This window comes from Ornithodoros turicata, chromosome 6 (genome assembly GCF_037126465.1).
Source record: "Ornithodoros turicata isolate Travis chromosome 6, ASM3712646v1, whole genome shotgun sequence".
Lineage (NCBI taxonomy): Eukaryota > Metazoa > Arthropoda > Arachnida > Ixodida > Argasidae > Ornithodoros > Ornithodoros turicata.
Window position 1 is genome coordinate 19211889 of NC_088206.1, and position 22152 is coordinate 19234040.

A 22152-nucleotide genomic window follows, 5' to 3' on the forward strand; every position below is an offset into this window, starting at 1 on the left:
GATCCCGTCGGGTCCTGGCGACGAGCCTTTCTTTGCGACAGAAATTGCAGACTGTAGTTCGTTTAAGGAGAAATCTAGGTCCATCAGAGGCTCGCGAGCACCGCAATGGAAGTCGACTACCTTGAGAGCATCATGGGCAGACTGCTTGTGAGCGTCATCTAATGAGGCACAGGATGAGCGAGTGAGGAGACGGCAGAAAGCGTCACCAACAGTTAATTCTGGTACGTCCTGGTGAAGCGCCAGTGCTCGGAAGGGCGTCTCCTGTGCAACAGCAGGGCAGCTGAGGGTCTTGATCACCTGCCAAATTCTTGAGGTCGGCGTATAAGGGGAAAGGGAGGAACAGAACGTCCTCCAGGTCTTTCGACCAAGGCGCTGAAGGTGTTTGCGTATAAGGCATCGTAATTTACAGACGTCCTTGTAGTCTCGAGGACATCCAGTTCTGCGGAACCGTCGCTCTGCTCGACGTCGTATTGCTCTGAGGCGTTCAAATTCAATATCGACAAAGGAGTGCATTGGCGGTACAGATATTTGCTTGCTTGCCATAGAGAGGCTGGACCCCAAAGCATGTGTAAAATCTTCCAGGTTTCCGGACGACGGGGCCAATTCTTCTGCCCGTGACTTGAAAACTTGCCAATTTATAAGCCTCCTTTTGTTAGGAAGACCTTGTATCCCTCTATGGGATACGAGCACTGGCAGGTGGTCACTACCCATGGTATCCGAAGCAGGCATCCAGTGCAGTGTTCGGGAAAGTGCTGCAGAGCAGAAGGTGACATCTAAGCAGCTGGAGTACGACGGCCCGCGAAAAAAAGTCGGGGAACCATCATTCAAAACAATGGCACCAGAAGTCTCTAGGCACTGCTGTAAGAGGCGACCCCGCGCATCCTCATGTTGGCTTCCCCACGCGTTGCCATGGGCATTGAAGTCCCCACACACGATGAAATGTTGAGGCAGCAGTTGGAAAAACGACTCGAACACGCGTTCTTCGATGCGTACTGAGGGAGCGATGTACACGCAAGCAATAGCGACCTGTTGCCCGTGAAGACGGACACTGCACACAACATATTCGAAGTGGTCATCGGAAGATGAACAAAGAAGAGTACTTGGGAGGTCTTTTCTTACGCAGAGCATCGCCCTGCTGAACCCAGTGTGTTTCTCAGAGCGATAGATAACATAACTTGAGAGTCTGAAAGAGGCGGGCACACGTGCTTCACAGAGAGCAAGGAGGGGCATCTGGTGTCTGAAGACGAAATTTCTAAAGTCGCTTAACTTGTTCTGTAGACCGTTGCAGTTCCACTGAAAGACGCAAGACCCAGAGTATCTATATGCCATCATTGGTGGATACAGGACACGTTTGTTGGTAGCTACTCAGAAGGGTTTCCAGCATGAGCAACGCTTGCACCTCAGGCAGCTCAGCAGCTGTTGGGATAAGCCTTAAAACCGATCGGAATGCGGCTAAGATGAGCGGCAAAAGCGGGGTGAAACAGTCGCGACCTTGCCTGTCCCGGATAGGTTGCTTCTCAGTTCGTCTCGCACGTCCTTCCTGAGGCGTGGGGCGTAACATTTCCAGGGAACCTTTTGCTGGAGCTGGAAGTCCAGATAAAGGTTTGGAACCAGTTGTGTCGGTCACGACTACTTCAGCAAAAGACTTTTTTATCTTGGGCTGCCGCGATTTTGGTTCTCTTGGGGGGGCACGGTGAGGAGAGTGTCCGAGAGACGAAGACGAAGGATTACAGTCCGACTGTTGCTTAACGTAACTCGGGTTAGGGCGAGCCGCTGCTGCTTTTTTTAAATTGCCGCCGCCGTGTGCAACCTTACGGACGTGGGCTGCAGCAGCAGCTCTGGCGATCCTGCATGCCCCATATGACGCCACGTGATTTTCCCCGCAGTTGGCACACTTGGGCGACTGACCTTCCCACTTAATGCATATATTCTTGTTCATGATTGTCAGCCATTGTGGATCCGTGGAACAATACGAACACGTGGCTACAAAATAGTGTGATTGTTTAATGTGTGAATGTACTCTACTGTGTGAATTTAAAATTAGATTATGATTTTTAGATTCCCTTTGCGGTGGAACTCTAGACGTTGCCAGTAACCAGCAATAGCTTTCTCTGGCCACATTAATATTAAGCAAAATAAACCACGGGTACCAGTATGAAGAGAGACCGTCTGCTTCGCTGGGAGGGTCGTTTCTTCAGACGAAGATGAAATTGCACTTTTTTTTTATATTGCTCAGTGCGTCTCGCAGCGCAAAAAGAAAAACAAAAAAGACACCTGCTCGAAATTTGGGTGTGGTCCCCGTCTTCCAGCCTAGACGTATACGACACATAAAAAAGAAAATGGAATTAATAAATGCATTAAAAGTTGTTTCCTTTTACGATCTAATCTCGTAAGTGCTCGAGATTCATTTGTTAACGCTTTAAGAGCGAGATAAGATGAGAATTTTCGAACTGGCGAAAGTTAATCCAAATTCACATTTTTCCAAGTCTCCAGTAATGAGAGAAGTAAAAGAAGTAGAGCGACGCTTTAATGTCTTTCTTCTGCGGGAAATCTTTTGTGCATGCATCACTATAGATGAGTCTGGTTGGAGCGCACATAAGGTAGGGAAATTGTTTCGCGCACGTGAGCTGTGTATGTCCTCGTCCAGAGAGATGACTTGAATATTTTTTTTAAATGTATATATTTTGCTATTATGCATCTATACGAGCCACGAGGACTTTTCATTGGTTCCATTTTATTTCATCCATTTTTTATTCATTTTCTCCGGCATATGCGCAGAGGTATTCATTTCTCTTCACAGCGTCTACGCGGGCCGATTTCCGTGGGAACCGGAGAAAACGCCCCCGGGAGAAAACGTCCCTGGAGAAAAGGTCCCCCCAGGAGCCTCTCCCATGGAGTTATACGTTATCGTTCGTAACTCGATTCAGTGATTATTAGAGCGCGAACTTTCACGTCATTTTTGTATTGTTCACATGGTCTTGTACTTGAACGCTTAAAACAAGATTCTGGTCCAAACCCATGGGACTGATTAGAAGAGTTCCGTAGAGATATAGCAAGTGGTTGAAGAAGAAAGAGAGAGAGAGAGAAAAGAGCAGCGTGGGGAACTTTCAGCTACCGAGCATGGAAAGAGGGAAATGTATTGTAGCGACTACGACTTCGGCACCCAGGAACTCGACACCATGCATATTTTCATGATTCAGATTTAAAAGTGCATATTTAACTTTGGATTTTTCGAGGTCTTATTTTTAAACTGTTTATTTCAGCGTTATCTCTCGGATCGGACGTATGTTAGCTTGTGGCTGTTAGCTCTATCCGCTCCCCAACGGTCCCAACGGTCAGGACACTGCCCCGAACCAAGGTTAGGTCAAGAGAGCCTTTTACGTATTTCACACGTTGCCGCAAGAAAAAGCGGCGGCCACCGATTCGATGAAACGGCATTCGATGAATCGGCGCAGGGGACCTTTTTTTCTACACCCGATTTCCGTTTTGACGCGCATACGTAAACTTTCTATTGTCGACGACACGCTCATATAACACATATGTCACAAGAATCCACCGTTTAAAATCCCATGTTCACGCTATAGCGTACCGATGCGCACGTGCCCAGCTGAGGGGAGCCCCCCAACCTCGTGGAGAACTGTCAAAAACAACCTAAACTATAACCTAACCTCCGAAAACTAACCTAACCTAACCAAATTCTGACAATTTCTGCTGATCTGATGTGGCCGCCATGCTAAGCCTAACGGTCACAAAAAAAAAAGGAAAAGAGCTTTTATTCTCGACGATTACACTTCTACAGACGTCAGATTCGCGCAATACTGCGAAGTTTGTCAGTAATATGTATTATTCAACAATAAAATCGCGCCATTCTTCATGTTAGAGCTTTAATTTAGAACTCTTGGATTTTTAACTTCTGGGATTTTTAACGGTGGGATATCGTGGCATCCCCCGCTGCGTCGCTGTCATGGATACCATGGATGTCATCATGGATCATCACGCCGGTTGGGATAAAATGTGATTGGAGTATCGCGATATGCCACTTAATGGTTATTTGGTCTTGAACAGCCCTGGCATAGCGGTTAGGACGTTCGCTTTCCACGCCGAGAATGGGAGGTGACCGCAGGTTTGAGTCCCCGCACCGGCTGTGTTGTCTCAGGTTTTCCATGGGTTTTCCGGCAGACTTTCCAGACGAATGTCGACACAGTTTGCTTTGAATCCGCCCAGGACGCATATTAACCCCCCTGTCCCCCATTCCTCCCTCCTGTCCTCTCTCCTTCTGTCCACGTCTGTATATGCAGCTCATAGCCACAGTTGCTTCGCGGCGCTAACACAGTATTAAAAAGGTTCATTTTGTACAGTCCTAATATTAATGAATATTGCACTAATCAAGAAACTTCAACATATAGCCATGAATGTGTCACAACTTTTTGTCAACGTGCTCCGTTTCTTCATACTTTTCGGCTTTCTTTACAAGAGGGGGGATTTTTATTGCACCCTGCATAACAGCAGTGCAGTAGAGCTTCTCTGAGGGGACACCCTCACCCCTTTTGTTTTGTATGCCCCCCCTCCCGCCCCGCATCCCGATGCAAGAGCACTCGACTTAGCTCTTCCAATTACGGTCGTCAACTGTCTTAAAGGAATATAGCGACCGGCAAAAGGGAGGACTAAAGCGCAATATATAGCTGACAAAGAAAAAAAAAAAGAAGGAAACATCCGCTCCCACACGTGCAAGCGCTTGACCACATCCGCAAACGCCCCAGGCTTGTTACCCTTGCAGTTGCCCTCACTGTTCAGAAAACATATTTGTTGGAGAGCGGGAATCCGTCGAAAGTTCTAGAAGATGTCATCCCCGCATCGTGTGCTGTCCTTGTTCTTTTGTTCTCGGCGCTCCCTTCCTTTTCCTTCTTTTCTATTTTAACGATATCACCGCTCTGGCTGTAAAACAGCCGACGACTTGTGCGTTCGTGTTTTGTTTCTGCTTTTCGACGGACCTGACCAATTAAAGGCCACGTTGCATCTGGTGCTGGTCGGCCTACGGCAGTTTCATCGCCCACCGGTTTCTACACTTCAAATCGTGCATGGGTATACTGACGCTTTCGTTCGAAATCAACATTTTCGGTTGCCTTTTCGGCATCGCGGGGCACCGCCAGGGGCGGGCCCGATTCGGCCAAATCGGCCTAAGGACGGCCCTGCTTGAAGGATCAAGGAGTTGGATACTGTTGTCTCTGGCCTGACACCGGCCTGTTGTCTCTCTTACTCTCTAGCACGTCTCGGAACCGGAGAAAAGGTCCCCGGAGAAAACGTCCCCTAGAGTAAAGGTCTCCTCGGGAGTCTGTCCCGTGGAGTTATACTTTACCGCTCGTAACTCGAGTCAGTGACTATTAGAGCGCGAATTTTCACGTCATTTTTGAATTGTCGACATGGTCTTGTACTTGAACGCTTAAATCGAGATTCTGGTCCACACCCATGGGACTGATTAGAAGAGTTCCGCAGTGATGTAGCAAGTGGTTGAAGAAGAAAGAACTTCGGCACCCAGGAACTCGACACAATGCATATTTTCATGATTTAGATTTAAAAATGCATTTTTAACTTTGGATTTTTCGACGTATTATTTTTAAACAGTTTATTTCAGCGTTACCTCTCGGATCAGACGTATGTTCGCTCCTGGCTGTTAGCTCTATCCGCTGAACAAGATCCCAACGGCAGGACACTGCCCAGTCAGGTGTGTTGGCCATTGCCACAAAGAGCATCATGAATCATCCTGAAATTAGTGGACCAGCTTTAACATGCGTCATCCGAAACCTATAACCAGGCCATGTTATCGAAGGCAGAATGTACATCTTTTTCCCATGTTTGTATGAATAGGGTGTCTGCCCATTTCATCGAACGCCGTTTCATCGACGCCTGACCAAGGTTAGGTCAGCAGAGCCTTTTACGTATTTCACACGTTGGGGAGACTGACCAAGGTTAGGTCAGAGAGCCTTTTACGTATTTCACACGTTGGGGAGACTGGGGAGCCTTTTACGTATTTCACACGTTACCGCAAGAAAAAGCGGCGGCCATCGATTCGATGAAACGGCGTTCGATGAATCGGCGTAGGGGACCTTTTCTCCGGGGACGTTTTTTCCGGGGACCCTTTCGCTGGGGACCCCACTACGCGCTTCGACAAAGAACCCCCCTAAACCGAGGGTCTGGATTCGCCCCTGGTTGAGCAGAGCTGCAGCGTTCGAGGCGCAGCACTTCCAGAAACAATCCAAACGTGACAGGAGCACATGAATGTCTCATTTATATGTATAGTACACAAATTTTGTATATTTCTGCTTTCTCATCTCCTTGACCAAGCGTGTGATATTACTGCCCACTCCTGTCCTGCTGGCGTCTACTGGTGCTGTTTGCATTCAGCTCTTCTAGTCCTTCTAGTAGCTTCAACGCTGCAACGCAGGTCTACAGTCTACTGTCACAGTCACAAGAAACGATGGAATTTGTCAAAAAATAATGTCATTCTTCCATGTGCTGAAGTCATCACGTAATTTCACGTCTGGTTAGAAACCGGTGAACGGCTATCGGCTCGGCTATAGTCAGGCGCCAAAAAAGCCAAGTATTTATCCATCCGCTAAGTCTGACAGCAATCCGACAGAAGGCGGAGAAGTCAGATCTGGCGGCAAAACCGGCAAAACTTCTTGGCGGTGTTGGTGTTCTGCTTGTCCGGTTTTGTCTACTCTTGTTATTGTATGCTGGTAAGTGTTTTCGCCACGAAATCCCGTTGACACAGTGAGCTCGCTTGTTCTTTGCTTCTAGTGTATTAGTACACGAAAGAGTATGCGAAAAACTCGCGTTTTTCATCTGTAGGAGACGCGCGCAAAATGTGTTGAATGTGTTCCCAAACTGCCTGCACGTGCTGAACTATTTTGACGCATGTCTTTTTTACTAACTTACGAGACGTGTCTCCTCGCTATTTTTCTACATTCACACTGTCATATCATGGCTGTACACCCGGACGTTTTAAGATATGTTTGAGTGTCAGCAAATGGTCTGACATCTTGTGAGTCTGTACAGTCGAGAAGGAAGGGACCTTTCTGTAAACATGCAAGAGGTGGTTCTCAGTCTCGGTTCATTCTGAGTGATTCTCGTTGATTCCATTGATAGTAAGCTGGTCTGATTTACATGCGTAGCGCGTTCAGTGCAGCGGCACGAGTGTCCTAGCACGGTGGTCTTAGCTGACGGTAAAACGAAAGTTCTTTTAAAACATTGTATTTTTCGTTTATTTTAAAAACCCAGTCATCTGGATGCGACATCTGGTAACAGAAACAGAATCGCAGTAATAAGAGGACCTTACCATTGCTTTATAGGCTTTTTGCTTTCATTTGTGCTGACGGATTTCAGGGTGAGGGCTCACTTGTACCTTGGTGTCAGCTTGCATAGAGCTTCACCTTACTTTCTTGTGTGCTCAGCCATTTCACGGGAAAGAAAAGTTATATTTTTAAAATCTTCACATAGTGTAGGTCTGGTTTGGTTTGTGCAGTGCAAATATCCTTCTGAAGCGTTTTGTTAGAAGTCTACTTTATGCCGCCATCATGGTTTGGAAACTGCTGGGATATTTAAAGCAAGCATGGTGACCACCCTGGATATACTATACAAATACATTAATTCCTGCTAGCCAAGTAGTTGACAAGAAAGTGCAGTGAAAGTTCATGTAATGGTAAATACAAAAAAGAAGAAAAAAAGCAAAGAAAATGCACAGCACTGATAGCACTTCAATTGTAAAAAATGACACAGCACTGTTAAACTGGATTGCAATCATAAATTCCTGCGGCTGTTTCATACCTCCCCCTTTTTTTTTCTTTAGGTCTGTTTTAACAGTCATATTAAAACTGAAATAAATACGAAGGAAATAGTTGTACGACCGAAGCACGTAACTGCCGGATACTGATTCACGAGTGATTCCCTTGTGTCACTGCACTGCAGCGTTCAACACATTTTCAATGAGTAACATTTGCCACATAAAAACAATCCCCAGTCTTTGCAGCGCCAGTGAACAGAAATGGCGTGGTACCTTTCTCGCATAGCTCATTAGAGACATTCACTTGCCAAGTGCTGCAAGATGCCAATCCCAGTACCAGGAATTGAAAGAACTGCGAGACACTTGAAACATGAGGTGTTCTCTAGCACCACAAAGAAAATATAGTGTCACACCACCTTGTTGTAGTTTAAGCAGTGCTTGCTAAGTGAGACAAGTGCAATTTGGAAAGACCGCTGCAAGATGTCACAGATGGATTTGTGGATATATGTGGAGCACTGACTTTGTTGTTGCGCGCGGCTTTTTCAGGCTTGTGTGTGCACATTCGGAACGATTCTGATATATCGAGCTTGGAAGAGATATTGGAGTCAGAATTTGGATGTGGAATGTCACATTCAGTTCGAGTCTAATACGTATACAATTCTCTGTTTTATTATTCGAAAATTTGTAAAGCTTCCCTTCTTTATTAGGTCTGCACAATATTCAAATATTTCAAATATGGAAGCGAACAACTCTGTATTAGATTTGGTTTCTGTATTGAACGTGGAATTCCATACTGTAACTTGGAATGAAATCAATGTTTCTTCCAAACTGAACGTATTAAAATAATTCTGAAGACGCACACGTAAGGCTGAAAATGGCACCTGGAATGGGAAAGATACAAAATGAGCTCTACTTCCTATTCTGATCCAAATGAATCTTTTGTGTATGCATGCTGTACCCATGTTTATAACTGCATGTGCTGCATGTGCATCTGGTTCGGTTTTACAACTACTTGTTTCATATTCGATTGGGTTTTATAAGTATTCACTACCTATTCGCTTCCGTTTTAAAATAAGTATTTGCGCACGCCTAGTTTTTGTTGTGTCTGCTGTTATTCATATAGGTCCAGTCCTCTCTGAGGCTGCTGTTACCTTCTCCCTGCTCTAGCGTTCCTGGATGAGGTGCTCGTTTTCACAGCGTCATCACTCCTGCTCCCCTCTCTCTCTTTTTTCCCTCGTAGTTGAGAGGAAACTGACATCATGCTGGGGAAGAGAAGGGGAGAGAGCCACGTGAACGACTCCCTCCAGGTGTCTTCACTGTCAGACCTTTCTCCAAGTAAAAAGCCACGAGATTCGCTGTCTCAGGGCAGTCAGGTCGGTTTCGCTGCCTTTCATGTGCGATAGCTTGAAGTGATCCATACCTTTTCTCGCGCGATGCTTCAAACAATTTTATATCTTGTCTTTGCAGTCGGAAGACACAACTGGCATAGGAATAATCGAGTCAATCAAGCTCAAGAACTTCATGTGTCATTCGAAGCTAGACTTCCAATTTGCGGATCGAGTGAACTTCATTGTTGGTAGGAACGGAAGTAAGTGGAGGACAGATTAAAAATGGAATTGTGTTTGTCACACGTTGGTTAGCGTCAAGTAAGATTCGGTAGCACCGAGCCTGAGAATTCATGGCTGCATCCCATGTTGATGCTATGTCGCACGGACCTGATTATGTAACCATAGGAGAGTGCCACGTCTCCAAAGTCATGCCTCACCGTTCATGGTTGCCTTTTTCGGTGTCTTATAAGTTTAATCGCACTGTGATGAAACACTGTACAAGCAAAAATACTATACTTACTTGCATAATCTGTGCTCTCCTTGTTTTTCACGAAAAACGCAGAGAAAGGGGAAAAAAGTAGCATAATTTATGCACCAGCAGTTTTGTGCATGGTTATCTGGCTGAGCACCTCTTAGTGATTGCTGTGTGTACCGCATGGTTTTCGCTCTGCCCATATTGCAATCAACGCCGACACCGTACGTGCTACAGAAGCTACTGCCTTGCTTTTGTTCTGTTTGTGCACTGCATTTGGATGATGGTCTACTGACAGTGGACGATACTGTCACTCAAACTACACAGAAATGCTGGATAAACACACTATGAAACTACAACACAGCGTGACAAAAGTTGATGAGTGGCTTTTGATTGTCGGTGCACCTGACGACGACTTCGATCAGCATCTCACTGTATTTATCTGGTAGGATGAGCAGTAGTGGGCCCGGTATATTGCCTGGTGACCGCCACCAGTTGCCTGGTAGGTACAGTATGGCGGTGCTTCTTTCGCGCTTGTGTAATGATGTTCGATCAACACCAATCAGTTGGCTCGTGTAGGGGGACACGATTGTCCTCTACGCACTGACAACGTCAATAGCAGCTCATACGGTAGTGCACAACTAATATACTAAAATTCGGAGGTATCTCATCGCTTGAAAATCCTGCAACTAATGTTCCTGTGTAGTTTATGCACCTCCAGTGTTTTTTGGACCCTGTTTTTTCTAGTGGGAAGGGCGAGAGAATAGATGGAAATTATGTGGGTATGTTGTTTGTGGCGACTCCTATTTGAAGAACAAATTTGGGTCTCGAGAAATGCTAAACACCGCTTTCGATGCTCGTTTAAGGAAGATGTTGCACCCACACCTGTGGTGATTGAAGTGCCAAACAGGATTAATTTTTTTTTGCAGCGTGTGGCAAACCCTGCATGAATAACATTTTAAGCAATGTACTCCCTGTACCTGCTGCTCATGTACCAGCTGAACTGTAGAATGTTTGTGTGTGTATTAATTGGATGTCATGTGAATGCAGGCGGCAAAAGTGCTATCTTGACTGCGCTTATTGTTGGCCTCGGTGGCAAAGCAGCCAGTGCATGCCGAGGGACAAGCGTCAAAGGTCTCGTCGAAACTGGAACGCGGTAAGTGTTACTGAGTGAATGGTGAAAAAGTAAACAGGCTCGCGGCACAGATTCATAATGAAAAACTAAAAAAAGAAACAGACTATGGATGGAATAAAAGACACACGAAGAGGGAGAAGTTCGACTTCCTCAAAGCTAGATCGATGGTCAGGATGGCTTGTTGAGGAGGAGGAAGCAGAGTAGACCTAGATTCTTTCATTCTGCTTAAGTTTGTCATCTGTAACATGTCCAGCGAGCGCTGTTGGAATCACCACAGCACTCTCCAGCTCGTGGATGCGCAGCAACAATATTCTACCTAACTTGTGAACTGTACAGTTTTTGCTTCAGGCACCTGCCTTGCAGATGCAATGTCGTAATGCAGGGAGGCATGTCATACTGGTGTGGAGTCTGCGCAATAGCACTAAACAATTTTCTTCACTGATCAAAGAACATTGCCTGCAGTAAGCAAAGCTCGATGAGCAAACATGCAATTCCCATAAAAAAATGTTCCCCAAAACATGTAATATGTCAGAGGGGGGGCAAAGCTTTGCAACCTCAGTTTTGTCGAAGTGGCCACCCTCCCTCGCTCTCACCTACTGACTCCTCTGGTCATTCTGGATATGGACGTGGATGGTGATGTGACAGCAGTTGAGAATATTTCTCCACTTCCGTGGTGTTGGCAGTCACACGAACATCCTCGGGTGCATCGACAATGTATGCGGCTGCATACACAGTGTTTTAACGGCACGCTGTCACATACTGAACTGTCGCACAGCAGTATGCCCATCTCTGTGTACAGCCAGAACTGAACTAGAGCCACTTGATGATTTTCTGTGTTTCCTCACTCTCATTGGGGGTGGAGCAAGCATATCATTGGCAGCTTCTGGTGACAGAAGTCGGTCCAGGATGCACATTCCCCAGGGCGTCAGTCGTGGCAAGCCCTTTCACCATCACAACCACCACCACCATCTGGCCACAGTATTTCGAATGGTGGTCTTAGAAGGAACCCGAGCTTTTGCCTTTGACCGGAAATCTGGTGTCTTGCTCAATTATTCAAACTGATTTTATGGCTCTTAGAAGTTTGAACAGTAAGTCTGCACAAGTAGTACTTATTTGCCTTTTAAAGTACAGTGTAGGTAATTCCATGTAGTCGTTACCTGCTGCCCATCCTTAGCTCACACCAGATGAAACGTAACACATTTGCACATTTAATGCATCTTTCTTTAGGTCTGCAGAGGTGACAGTGCAGTTGAGTAACAAAGGACCCGATGCATATCGACCGGGTGTCTATGGCGGTTCAATTATTGTGCAACGACGCCTGAGTCACGACGGATCTTCCAGCTATAAGATAAAGGCAGCAAATGGCACCGTTGTCTCTTCAAAACGTGAAGAGCTACTCTCTATCTTGGACCACTTCAATGTGCAGGTTAGAATTTCAGCCACACAGCCATAGTTTATAATGAAGCGTATGGAATCTTGCCTCTGGATCTTAGCACATTTTACTGGCCAGCGGGAGAATTCTGATTGCTGTACACGAGCAAGCGCTTTAATGACTATAGTTATATCGAGGCCTTGTTTACGCGTACTTCAGTGGGTGAACTGAGCAATTTGATTGTCATATCAGAGCTATCGTTACATTGAATATCGTAATAAGTGGACTCGGCTGTGTCGCGTGTTGAATTTGCACTTTTTGCAAGTTATTTTTTGGGCAGGTTTTATCACAAGTGATTGTGATGCAAAACAAGCCGTCAGAATGTGTTTTACCGGGTTTAACCCTGAAACACAGGGGTGTAATCATGTCCGTCTTGCTGTTTCTACATTGCTGTGCTCGCCATCTTGTACCTGTATCGTCCTGCTGTGTTGTTCAGCAGAGTATAGAGAGTACTATTGTATTCAGATTGACAACCCTGTGATGGTCCTGAATCAGGAGACCAGCAGAAACTTCCTGCAGAGCAAGAGCCCAGGGGACAAGTATCGTGTGAGTACCGCAATGGCTATTTCCTCGGTGTAAACTTATTAAAGAGGGCGTAGAAGCTATGAAAAATAAAAATAATAAGAAAAGACAATGGAATTTGCAGGGAAGTTTTTCTGCAACGTGGCTGCTGTATCAGGGCTACAAATGGCAGCAAACACCTGCACACTTCAAATTTATTCTAATGAGAACAGCGTCAGTTTCAAATTTAGAGCACGAGAGTAATGCTAAGATGATGTGTAGAAGTTATAATTACCCATCATGTGGTTGTGAGGTGCAGTGTGCCAAATAAAGTTCATAGCTAGTGTCCTCTGTTATCTCTACAATATGTGGCATACTTATTTAGTATCAAATAAGGTGTACTGTGAAATCTGAGACATCTTTGGTTCCTGCTTCAGGTGTCTCTCTTGTGGGGGCATTCCACTTGTAGAACGTGGTTACAGTTCTTGAAAAATGACTCACACGTAACTTATTCCAGCCTTTACAGTGTAAAAAAACCTTACAGCAGGCCGTTTTACTGTGTCTCGGATGACTGTAAGTAGTGTGCGATATATCCTGTTGAAGCTCCCTTTTCGGAACATTGAACAGGATTGACCGTTGTGCTTTTTGTCCTAGAAGAAAATTCCTGACTCTGGAAGCCTGTGGAATTGTGTAGTCTTTCAGTATGCCCATGATCGCTCACACATTCTTGCACATCCCTTTCGCTCCACAGTTTTTCATGAAGGCTACACAGCTGGAGAAGCTGAAGGCAGATTATCACAGGATTGAAGAGGAATGCATTGAAACAGAGATTGAAGTAGTCCGAAAAGAAAAGGTATACACACATGTAGTAAAGTCTGACTAAATTTATTCTGGCCATTTCTAATTATTGTAGAATCTCTTTAGATGGAGCCTGGAGGGGCTGAGATAATTTGTTAATTTGTCAAGAGTTCCATTTACTGAGAAGATGCGGTCCAGAATGTCAGACGCTGTCTTTGATTGTTTCCAGAGGTGCACAAACACTGTAGGAAACATAGCTTACAATGACATGGTTTATTGTTACACGTGGCAAGTTTATTACGGTGCTTCACTCATTAGAAACCAAAGAATTTCCCACTCCGTTGTGTGTGCCAGTCTTTGCACATATTAGCATCAGCAGCAGCACCTTTTCCAGGCACTTCGTGAAAAATGAGACCGTTGCGTTGATGATACCTTGTCAGCCAACATTTGCTGCAGTAGAAACACTGAAATCTACGCCAAAGTACAAATTCTTCCGCCTTAGCATAAGTAATGGACCTGTTCTGGCTTGTGGCTCTCCTTACCCTCAATACCAAACACTTTTCAAGCTCCTCGTGGTTTGCCAGTCGCCAGGGGCTTGACTGTATCAGCTGTATGACCCGTTTTGGAGAGAACGTGCAAGTTTACTGTTTCTGCTATTGCTGCATTTTTAGCTGCTTCCAGAGGTGGAGCGCGAAGTGAGACGTTGCGAGAAGCTGTGGCGTCGTCTGCAGAGCATGGATAATCAGCGGCAGAAGCTGGAACACCTGCAGAAGGAACTTCTCTGGGCCAAAGTAGCACAAGAAGAGCAGGTAATGTTTCAACCCGCTTATATCAGGAAGGTTCTCAGCGCATCTCAAACTCGCACCTCTCTGATTGATGTGATTTACATTGCTAATGCACAAATCACGCTTGCTTTCAATATATGAGCCGTGGCCTCGGACAAGACCCTGGAGGCTGCAAGATATGAAACTGATCAGACAAACCATTACAGTCGCCGACTGATTTTTCGGACATGCTCGATTATTCGGACTCGTTCTCAGAATGGCCGCGGGTCCCATAGAGTTGTTGTATAGGAACGTCCAAAATTTCGGACTCCGTGCAGCCCCGTCGTTCGATATTTCGGACTCTGTTTGCCCAATCGGTGAATTTCTCTCTTGGGGTGACAGAAAATATTGGTATCACCCGAAATTCGTATCAAAAGAAATCAACCAAATAAAATATTGAAGGGAATAAATAGGCAATGATTCTGCATTTTCCATTCCTCTGAGTAAAGGAGGTCTGTTGTAACTCTTGTGCGTCTTCGTTTTTGGCCAATGACTTTATTCAAGAGGCCCAGCATGTGCTGTCCACCCGCGAGTTGTGCGACAGTGCTGTAAAGCGAGCTTCACCTAAAGCACGCATGCGTTAGGTGCAGCCGACTTGCGGACTTGACGATGGCGATGGCCCTGTCAGTGCACAGTGACAATGGCTGCGTTCCAAAACTCACCTGGGTCGACCCGAGTAGGGAGTAGCTACTCTCCGCTTTCCAAAACCTACTCGATGACGTCACGACCCCCGTTCCAAAAGCAGGTAGCCCACTCGAGAGTAGCTACTCGAGATCGACTCGCTCCACTTCCTATCAGACGGGAGTAGCTAAGAGTAGTGACGTCAGAGCTGTCGTCTGCATTGAAATCTACGGTCGTCCGCTTTTGCTGCTGCTGGGGTCGGCTGCATCGTGGAGGACGCAGGAAAGTTTCAGTGCGGATTTTGCGACCTGATGTTTTCTTCAGAACAACATGTACGGAATCATACGTACAACACACGTCTGATCGTTACATGTAAATGTCGAAATCTGTTTCTACGCGTTTTAGAGCTGGCTGCGGTAAGCTGCGGACGAGAACAGCGCTACCCTTTCTCGGAACATGCGATAGATACCCTAATTCATGGCAATGAATGCTTTACGAACCCACGCAGATGACCCCATACCAAAGTCAACAACGTCACACTAAAGCAAAGCAGCGGCCAGCAGTTCTGATGTCCTGAGGCCCAAACGTCACTGTCGTCTGCTGTCGCCATGTTGAGAATCGTACTCGCGCCCGTTTCACAACCTACCCGAGGGTTACCCTACTCCCATGGTCACGTGGTACAACTCTGTCACGTGACTCTACTCTACTCTGGAGTTTGTGTTGTAACGCAGCCAAAATGTCGCTTCGGGAAATAGCAGCTGATGTTATCAGGTAGAGCTGGAAGCCCGTTAGAAAAGCATCGACAAATTTTTCAAACCTACTAGTGCTTAGTAAAGTTCATTCTGAAGCGAAATTAATTTTTTCGGACTTTAGCGCGATCCCCGCCGAGTCCGAAAAATCCTGTATCTGTTTGTAGGGGAGGGCGCACGGGACCGACTCGTTTTTCGTTCCCGTCCATACGTGTGCCCTCCCCTACAAACGAATAATGGCTTGTCCGACTGGTTTCACATCTCCCCACCAGGCCCAAGAATCCTGGTGTAGGCCCTGGCTCACACATTGCACGTAAGTGTGATTTGTGCCGTATCAAGAGCAATCATGCAGAGTATTTTTGTTGAATGGCATTATAGCGCTGCACAATTCAACTTTCAAAAACGTTGTATAATGTCGGGAATATACGAAGCAGTGTTGCCTTGCGGAAGCAGCCCAGTAGGCTGCTATAACAAAACTGGGCCACGATGTCTTGTTTGCCATTGAAAATTAATCTGCTACATGCCGCAAGCCTGATTGAAGCTCCCATACTGTATAGTGCTACTTCGTGGAGGTGACATGAGTATCAATAATCCACTTACTGGTTCTTGGAAGGGGAGTGGTGGATACTACAGCATGCTACAGGTCAGCCTCAGTGATTGTCTTACGGCCTGCTACAGCAAAAATGAAAGTGTCTGCGCTCAAAGCTCTTTTGACCTTTCTGGACACAATCTGACTTCGATACTTATTGTGAAGCGGCTCATTATTTCATTCCCTACATCACCACCAGCAATGGGGTAGAGTGCCAGAAGTGATTCTCGATGTGAGGAAACTCCCCATTCATCATCTTAAAATAAAGTTGTTGTTGTTGAAAGTAGGTCCAGCACCATTTTTTTGTACCAAGCACCTCTAGTGGGCACTATCTATGCTCAGTATGATTTTTAGCTGGTGCTGTTTTCTTCATCAAACGCAGTTCTGCTCGTTTGAAGGACGTCTCATTGCACAACCATTTCAGCTTCATGGATATCACTGTCGTAGTAAACGTTCTATTCAGGCAGTTGGTGCAGTAAGGGTTGTTCTTGTTCTTGATGAGTGCACACTCTACCAGCATTACATCTGGTATGGTTGCAGTGCTCGGAGTAGCTGCAATGCCAACATCTTTTAATGCTCAGCCGTTACAGTAGCTCAAGTGTTGTAATTGTCTTCATTTCTCTAGAAATTTTGCGGGGAAAAATAGTGTGCTGTAGGTCTACGTGAGTACTTGAGCTCACTGGTACGCTGCTGTACGCTCTACCACGATCGTACGCAGGTTCTTCAAGAGAAGGACAACGTATGCCGCAAGGAAGCCCACAACTTGGAGAAGCTGAAGGAAAAGATAGAAAAGATGGAGGTATACAGCATTCTTTTTTCCTTATAGGTTGAGCTGGATGTCTCCTGTCCTCACCCGAAGCTACATCTACTTCACGTGGATCATTGGCAGAAACATGGTGTGTATTAACGTGCGTGGCTTTTCAGGGCAGGGTGACATCTCAAGTCGACGCACAGCAAGCACTGCAGCAAGAATTGAATGAGACAATGAAACAGATAAAAGATACACAACCAGAGTCTTCAGCCTCTCGAAAGCAGTTTTTGGCAGCCAAAGAAAAATTGAAAGAATGCGAGGTAAAGCCCATAGCTATATTCTGTCAGTCGTTGATAAGATCAGGCAATTTCATAATCAACGTCATGTTTCACCACAGGCCGGGATTCAAAGAATAGAACGAGAGGTCCACCAAAAGAAGAAAGAAACCACTATTTTGAAAGACAGGATCGAAGAACTCAGATCAGTGTAAGTTTATCTGAAAACCAGTTTGTTGTGAGTCATAGAAGCAGGTATGCAAGAGATCAGTGCAAGTTTATCTGAAAACCAGTTTGTTGTGAGTCATAGAAGCAGGTATGCAAGATATCAGTGTAAGTGTATCTGATAACCTGGCAGTCTTGCTTGAATAAACGTTTGCACATTCATAGGTTCAAATTACTGTGTGTTTTTCCCAGTTCAAATAGTCAAACCCCTTTACAACGAAGTTCAATAGAAGTTCAAGAGAAAATTGTTCTAAAGGTAAATTTTTTAAAAACGGTGTGCACCTTATTTGAGCCGTACGAGGTCAAAGAATGACGAAATTACTGAACCAGTTCGCAAAAGCATTCTAAAAAGCAGTTTGGAAAGACCCCTGTTTGCCCCCCAATTGCAAAATTAACTTAATTTCTGACCTATAATTTCTATGTAAGTGCAACTCTTCTCTGTAGAGTTACCACACAATTTAATGTCTTTCCAGTTTTGATACCTCAGTACCTTTAATACCTTTCAGTACCTTTAATAAAAATCATTAGTTACGTTTCCTCGACATTTTCTTGGTAATTGCTATGATAAAATTCGTATTGGGTCAGCTCGCGAGTTGAGGTCAGCGTAGACAGTCCCGCGGGATCAGTTTGTTTCTAGTGTGCTTAGCAAAAGTGGCGTCTAGTGTCATCACAATCGCACCCCATAGTTCCAGTTTCGATGTGCTTTGGAATTGTAACTGTCTTCCGGGAGTCAGGCATATGGTGTTGTACTTGGCACACACATTTATTTTGGCATGAAGAAAATCTGTTGTCTTCGAATAAGTGGCTTTGAGTGTCGTATAAACGAGGTTTGTAGTATATGTAATATTTTTGTGAGAAGAAAAGCAAAGCAAAGCTAACCTATGTGGTTCGAACATTCCAATTGTCAGCGACCACAACCGAGCTACCCAGGAGAAAGAGAGACGTGAGAAACAGCTTGGTGAAATAGAAGAAAGGATGGGAGAATTGCGCTCGGAGCTGAACACAGTGGAACACCACCTCAAGCAAGTGAAAGGATCTGAAAGTGCAGGAGCTCAAAGGCTTCACATGATTCGGTAAGCTCACTGAGAATTTAATATTTTATTTCATTGACTAGAATTTTTGGTGTGCTATGCATGGAATTTAATGCTGCTGTCATACTTTTAAGGGGGGATGTGGCAATTAAAGCTAACTTCCTTATTTATAGTTCAAACTTAACCAAATTTGGTGTGCTTATGTATTTCAGCACCAGCATCTCAATGCAACAATCGGTTTCTGAATATCTATTTTACTTATTGAGTTATAGGCATAAGCATACTGTCTAACGAGTCTCTTGATTGATTGATTAATTGTGTTGAAATTTCATGATATTTTTATGTCAAAACATTACTAAGGGCCTGCCCTGTGCAATAAAACTGTTAGTTTTTCTCCCCATCTCATTTATTGCTAGCCAAAGTTTAAATACCCCTTGTCCTGTTTTTCTACAGATATACTGCTTGACAAAAAGGGCTTTTCAAAATTTTCTGTATGAGATAAATAATAACTAATAGCTTTATTGCACTCCTTAATGTGTCTGGAACACCATGCAACAGACAGGAAGCCTCTATCTTCAACCGTACAGATATGGTGAAGCTCCCCGTAATGACAATCAGATGCAAATGAAAAGCTGGGAAAACCAGCTCCGAAGTTTCTTTTGCTCTATTTGTCACAAATCGCTACGGCAGCCCTTCAAAACCCACCAGGACAGTAGCCTTTCTAGTCACGCAGCTTTTTCAGAGCCTAATATTACGTAAAATCAATATCATCGTGCTTTACAAACTCCCCAGAACAGCCGGCGCGGCACGGAACATCGAGGAAAGCGCGCATTTTGAACGTGGCGCGCCGCCTCCGCCAATAGGAGGGCCGCGCACTGGCCACGTGACTCTCGGGAGCCAATCACTTTCCGAGTTTTGCTTTCATCGATCGTGCCCTGCTCCCTTACTTGCTGTCGGAGAAGTGCGAAACTACGGCCATCGGAGAGATGGATTTCTCCTCTTTCAAATGATACCAAGATGGCGCCGATCGGTAGGAAAGTTATCGCGCAATTGGCAAAACAGAAAGAGCCTTCCGAGCGTAATTTCTGCTCACTTTTTTGCGAGTGCGGGTTACAAAAATAAGTATTTAATCAATTTCTAGTCTGAATTTGACTGAAGTACTTCGTGACATGATAAGTGAAGGTGCGAGGAGCACAAAAATGCACACTTTGAAAAACGAACTTTTTGCACAAAATTCGACATTTTAATTGCCGCATCTCCCCTTAATGCGTACAGTAAACCCCCGATAACTCGAAGTCGTAAAAACCGGAAAAAATTTCGAGAAGCAGGGTTTCGAGTTCAGCGAACAACGAAAATTACGTTGCCACGATGTTACCACAATGCACTATGTTATGAAACGTAAAAAAAAAAGCGTTCCTACAGTAATAGGGCTCGTGGACAATTCCGCAGCCATCTATTTTTTAACATCATCTGAGACAGAACAACCCCGTAATAGCAACTGCTTAGCATTCGCGTCTGGGAACAAGAAAGCATCCTCAAGCACTTCAATGCAACGCATAAGACGCTCCTCCCGGCACGTCACTACCGTGGGCACTCTCGACCATTTCAGTATCACTCAGCTCACCGCTACTGGAACATCGCCGTTGTAAAGTGCATAGTGCTTGAAGTTCAAGTCCTCTAAGTCACTCTCCTCACATCATGCGAGGCGCATCACGTCGTTGCACAGTTCATCACAGTCACTGAACTAGTCTGCTGGCTCCGGTACGGCGGTGGAAGACCAGAAACCTGCATGAACGAAACACTTCATGATAATTGCTTCATGAACTTGCTGCCAGGCCTTTGATAAGTGCCACCTTCCGCTCCAAAGTCAGGGACTTCCACGTGCGTTGTTCAGCCATCACGCCGCGAAGAACGAAACGAAACTGAGACGCTCGGACGAATGCAGAGGAGGAGGAGGAGTGACGTTGGGTGGAAAGGGGAGTGCGGTCTGCCTGCCACAGCTAGCGGTGCGTGAGTCTCTAGGACTGAAAGGCTTTGACCTTGACCTAGCCTGGGGGACCGAAGAATGCACGTTGTAAGCTGTAGGTACGCTGACCTACCGGTGATGGAATTTCGAGATATCCATACTCCGGCAAAAAAAGGCTTCAACTTAAAAGGGCCCGAATACAAAAGAAGCATTGCGACAAGGATCGGGACGCAGAAAAAATTCGAGATAACCGATATTTCGAGATAAGCAAGTTCAAGTTGACGAGGGTTTACTGTATATACCTATGTCCCAGGGCTTCTAGTCCTAATCTCTACTTCCCCTGACAGATTTCTTTTTCAAGTCCTTCCATGCTCCTTTAAACCTTGTTCTCACCATAGCACGAGGCTTTGTTATCTCTTTGCCTTTGGAACCCGTCTGACTGGTTACCGTATTTGCATGATTCTAACGCGCACCTTTTTCGCTGCAATTATGCACCCAAAATCGTCTGTGCATTGCGATTGTGCCCAAAAATGGATACAGAGAACAAGATTAAGAACCATGAGTAAAATCTTGCAGCCAAAGAAAGGACGAAGACACAACGGTAGAAACACACAACAGCGGAACTGCAGACTCTCAACTAAAGGAATTTATTGACAATACGTCATTTAAAAGGTGCAAGAAAGTAGGACACAGATAGTGATAAAGGTGAGGATAAACATGTTCCAACAAAAGTTAGTCTCCTGCAAGATAATCATCTTCGATTATCTTGCAGGAGACTAACTTTTGTTGGAACATGTTTATCCTCACCTTTATCACTATCTGTGTCCTACTTTCTTGCACCTTTTAAATGACGTATTGTCAATAAATTCCTTTAGTTGAGAGTCTGCAGTTCCGCTGTTGTGTGTTTCTACCGTTGTGTCTTCGTCCTTTCTTTGGCTGCAAGATTTTACTCATGGCTATGTACCAACTACCCCAAATTTCTACCTTGGTGAAGATTAAGAAGCTCGGATGCAAGGAGGCTAGCCGCATTGCCGTAGGCACCACGTCCTTGCGACCATCACGCGATTGCTGTTTTTGATTGTTACATTGTTACATTTACGAGTTTCATAAGCACTTCATGCATTGGGACGGGCGAGTGCAAGGACATTGGCTGCTGCGCACACCAGTGTGCCTGGCACAGGTGCATGCGCTTTGCGCTGGAGTTGAACATGCCCTGCTCTTGTCATTGTGCTGGTTCCACAAAGTGCCGCTCACAGAAGCACAAGAAAAGTAACGCAGCTCACCGCTGCAGACCTGTTGCCGCAACACTCTGCTCCGAAACCTTCAGACATCGCAGGCCTTTAGTCATGGCGAGAATAGAATTGAGCATTGCTGCATCCTTTAGGCATCCCGGAAATGTGTGCGCGTGATCTGTGCGGGGGAATTGAGGTGAGTTGCTCATCGTGTGAAAGGAGCCTACTCTCTGCAGCCTCAAATACGTGGAACCATATTGCTGCAGTGAACATGCTGCAAAGGTTATATCGTGTGAATGAACCTTTGTATACAGTTAAACCTCCCTATAACGAACTCTCCATGCTGCGAATTTCTCAATTTAGCGAACTTTTTCAAATGCTTGTAAATTTGTCCCTTTGAAGCCCATGTATTTGGGTTTTCCGTACAGCGAAGTGCGTTTGCC

At 45.3% G+C, this 22152-nt stretch overlaps 1 protein-coding gene across 2 annotated transcripts in view; it reads left to right on the top strand.

Annotated features, from left to right (window-relative positions):
- Positions 1 to 6629: 6629 nt before the first annotated feature.
- LOC135399338 (structural maintenance of chromosomes protein 6-like) overlaps positions 6630 to 22152 on the top strand; it is a 30192-nt gene continuing 14669 nt past the window's right edge. Inside the window, exons 1-12 of one of the 2 annotated variants that reach the window (XM_064631215.1) lie at positions 6630 to 6737; positions 9021 to 9153; positions 9248 to 9368; positions 10631 to 10736; positions 11943 to 12141; positions 12613 to 12693; positions 13400 to 13501; positions 14118 to 14255; positions 16948 to 17028; positions 17154 to 17300; positions 17378 to 17466; positions 18389 to 18553. In XM_064631215.1, the coding sequence (XP_064487285.1) occupies positions 9040 to 9153; positions 9248 to 9368; positions 10631 to 10736; positions 11943 to 12141; positions 12613 to 12693; positions 13400 to 13501; positions 14118 to 14255; positions 16948 to 17028; positions 17154 to 17300; positions 17378 to 17466; positions 18389 to 18553 (1343 nt within the window). In that variant the 5' untranslated portion in view covers positions 6630 to 6737; positions 9021 to 9039. Of the gene's footprint in view, positions 6738 to 7126; positions 7146 to 9020; positions 9154 to 9247; positions 9369 to 10630; positions 10737 to 11942; positions 12142 to 12612; positions 12694 to 13399; positions 13502 to 14117; positions 14256 to 16947; positions 17029 to 17153; positions 17301 to 17377; positions 17467 to 18388; positions 18554 to 22152 lie in introns of those variants that run through there. The other variant, XM_064631216.1, reaches the window with a different exon arrangement.